Genomic DNA, 1,554 nt, shown 5'->3' with positions numbered 1-1,554 from the left:
TGTGATCGTAGGTTCATTCTTCCATACCTAGCCTCAGAGGCTACCTCTGTTTTTGGTTATCTGACTGTAAATATGTCCACTTTCAAAAGGGATAAAACATGGAGAGGTTTCTGGATGTCTAAATATAAACCTATTACCCCCACTGAGAGATGAATAACCTAATAGTTACAGATTTGTAACATGAACTTTGTAGAAATAGTGCTATAATAATGATAATAGCTAACACAAAGTGCTTATGTGCCAGGTACTGTTGTACTTTACCTATTTGATCTCATAGTAACCCCATGAGGTAAGTATAATTATCCCCATTTTGTAAAGGAAAAATTAAATAACTGAGCAAAGTCATACAGCTAGTACTTGTAGATTTGGGATTTGATCCCAGGTAGTCTTTGAGTACACATTTGGTAATTGAAACAAAATATGGGAATGACTTTCTGGCTTAACAATGATTATCAAGGGCCGGCCCGGTGGCGCACTGTGCTAGTGCGCCGCTTGGGAAGTGTGGCGGCGCTCCCGCCGAGGGTTCGGATCCCACATACANTTTTTTTTTTTTTTTTCCTAAGAGAATCTTAACATTATCAGATATTCTCTGGAAAACCATATATAGGCTGACATCTGACTCCATTTTTTATTCTCTGTAGGTATGAAAAACACAAACAAATGTCTAAGAGCTTTCTTATACAAAAGTATCAAATATATGAATAATTGGACTGTCAACAGAAAATACTCACCATGTCTTTTTTCCCATCAATTCAGCGTGTCTTCATTGACATCTCAGAAGTGAAATGGCCCAGTCTTGACACAGATGATAGCAAGATGTGTATGGAGAATGGCAATGTGAAGATAACATCTGTAGATGGTCACGCATATCTTTGCCTGCCCAAATCTCAGCATGAATTTACAGTACATTTTTTGTGTAAAGTTAGCCAGAAGCCAGACTCATCCACAATATTGTCAGAAAAAAATAATCAAGTCCCAAAACATAAACTAGCTGAAAAACCTGGCAAAATCTGTACATGTGAAAGTTTACCAGGACAGAGACGGAAGAATAAAGAAAGTGAACTTTATTGCCAGATCATGAAATCCAAAGAACCTTTAGAGAAGACAAGTTGTATAAATGGAACTGAAGGCAGGGAGGAGCTGCCTTCAGATGGTACAAAACACACATGTGTATACACATGGGTAAGGCAGTGCTGGTCTGTGGCCTCCTGTCCAGAGGAATGGAAATACCCTTTGTCTTTAGCACTTTATTTTTATAATAAAATTAGCGATATGTCTAAAATTGATGCACATATCACCCAGAGTAGAACTTTAACTTCTGGTGTTTCAGAGAAAAGAGGAAAAGAGGTTTCTGTTCTTCCCAGGGCCATGTTACTCAGCTGTCCTGTCCCACACCTGCACAGGTAATGGAAAAATGTCTCATTGGTCATAAAGCTTATGCCAGAACCAGTTTTTACTTAAGGATAATTTTCTTTCTAAATCATGTAATGCCATTCATAAAGAAAGTTCATTTAGTTGATCTGAAACTTTGCTTTTAACTAATAGTAAATCAGT

General features: G+C 37.6%; 1 protein-coding gene across 1 annotated transcript in view; it reads left to right on the top strand.

Moving 5' to 3' along the window:
• The window catches only part of LOC103601865 (uncharacterized protein C5orf34-like), a gene marked incomplete at its 3' end in the record, with an annotated part of 11,388 nt that overhangs the window by 4,450 nt on the left and 5,384 nt on the right, over positions 1–1,554 (top strand). Inside the window, exon 3 of the mRNA XM_008586275.1 lies at positions 757–1,403. Within this exon, the coding sequence (XP_008584497.1) occupies positions 757–1,403 (647 nt within the window). The remainder of the gene's footprint in view (positions 1–756; positions 1,404–1,554) is intronic.

Source organism: Galeopterus variegatus, unplaced genomic scaffold, assembly GCF_000696425.1.
Source record: "Galeopterus variegatus unplaced genomic scaffold, G_variegatus-3.0.2 Scaffold3913, whole genome shotgun sequence".
NCBI lineage: Eukaryota > Metazoa > Chordata > Mammalia > Dermoptera > Cynocephalidae > Galeopterus > Galeopterus variegatus.
Note: the sequence above shows the minus strand (reverse complement) of the source record. Positions and strands in the feature narration are given on the sequence as shown.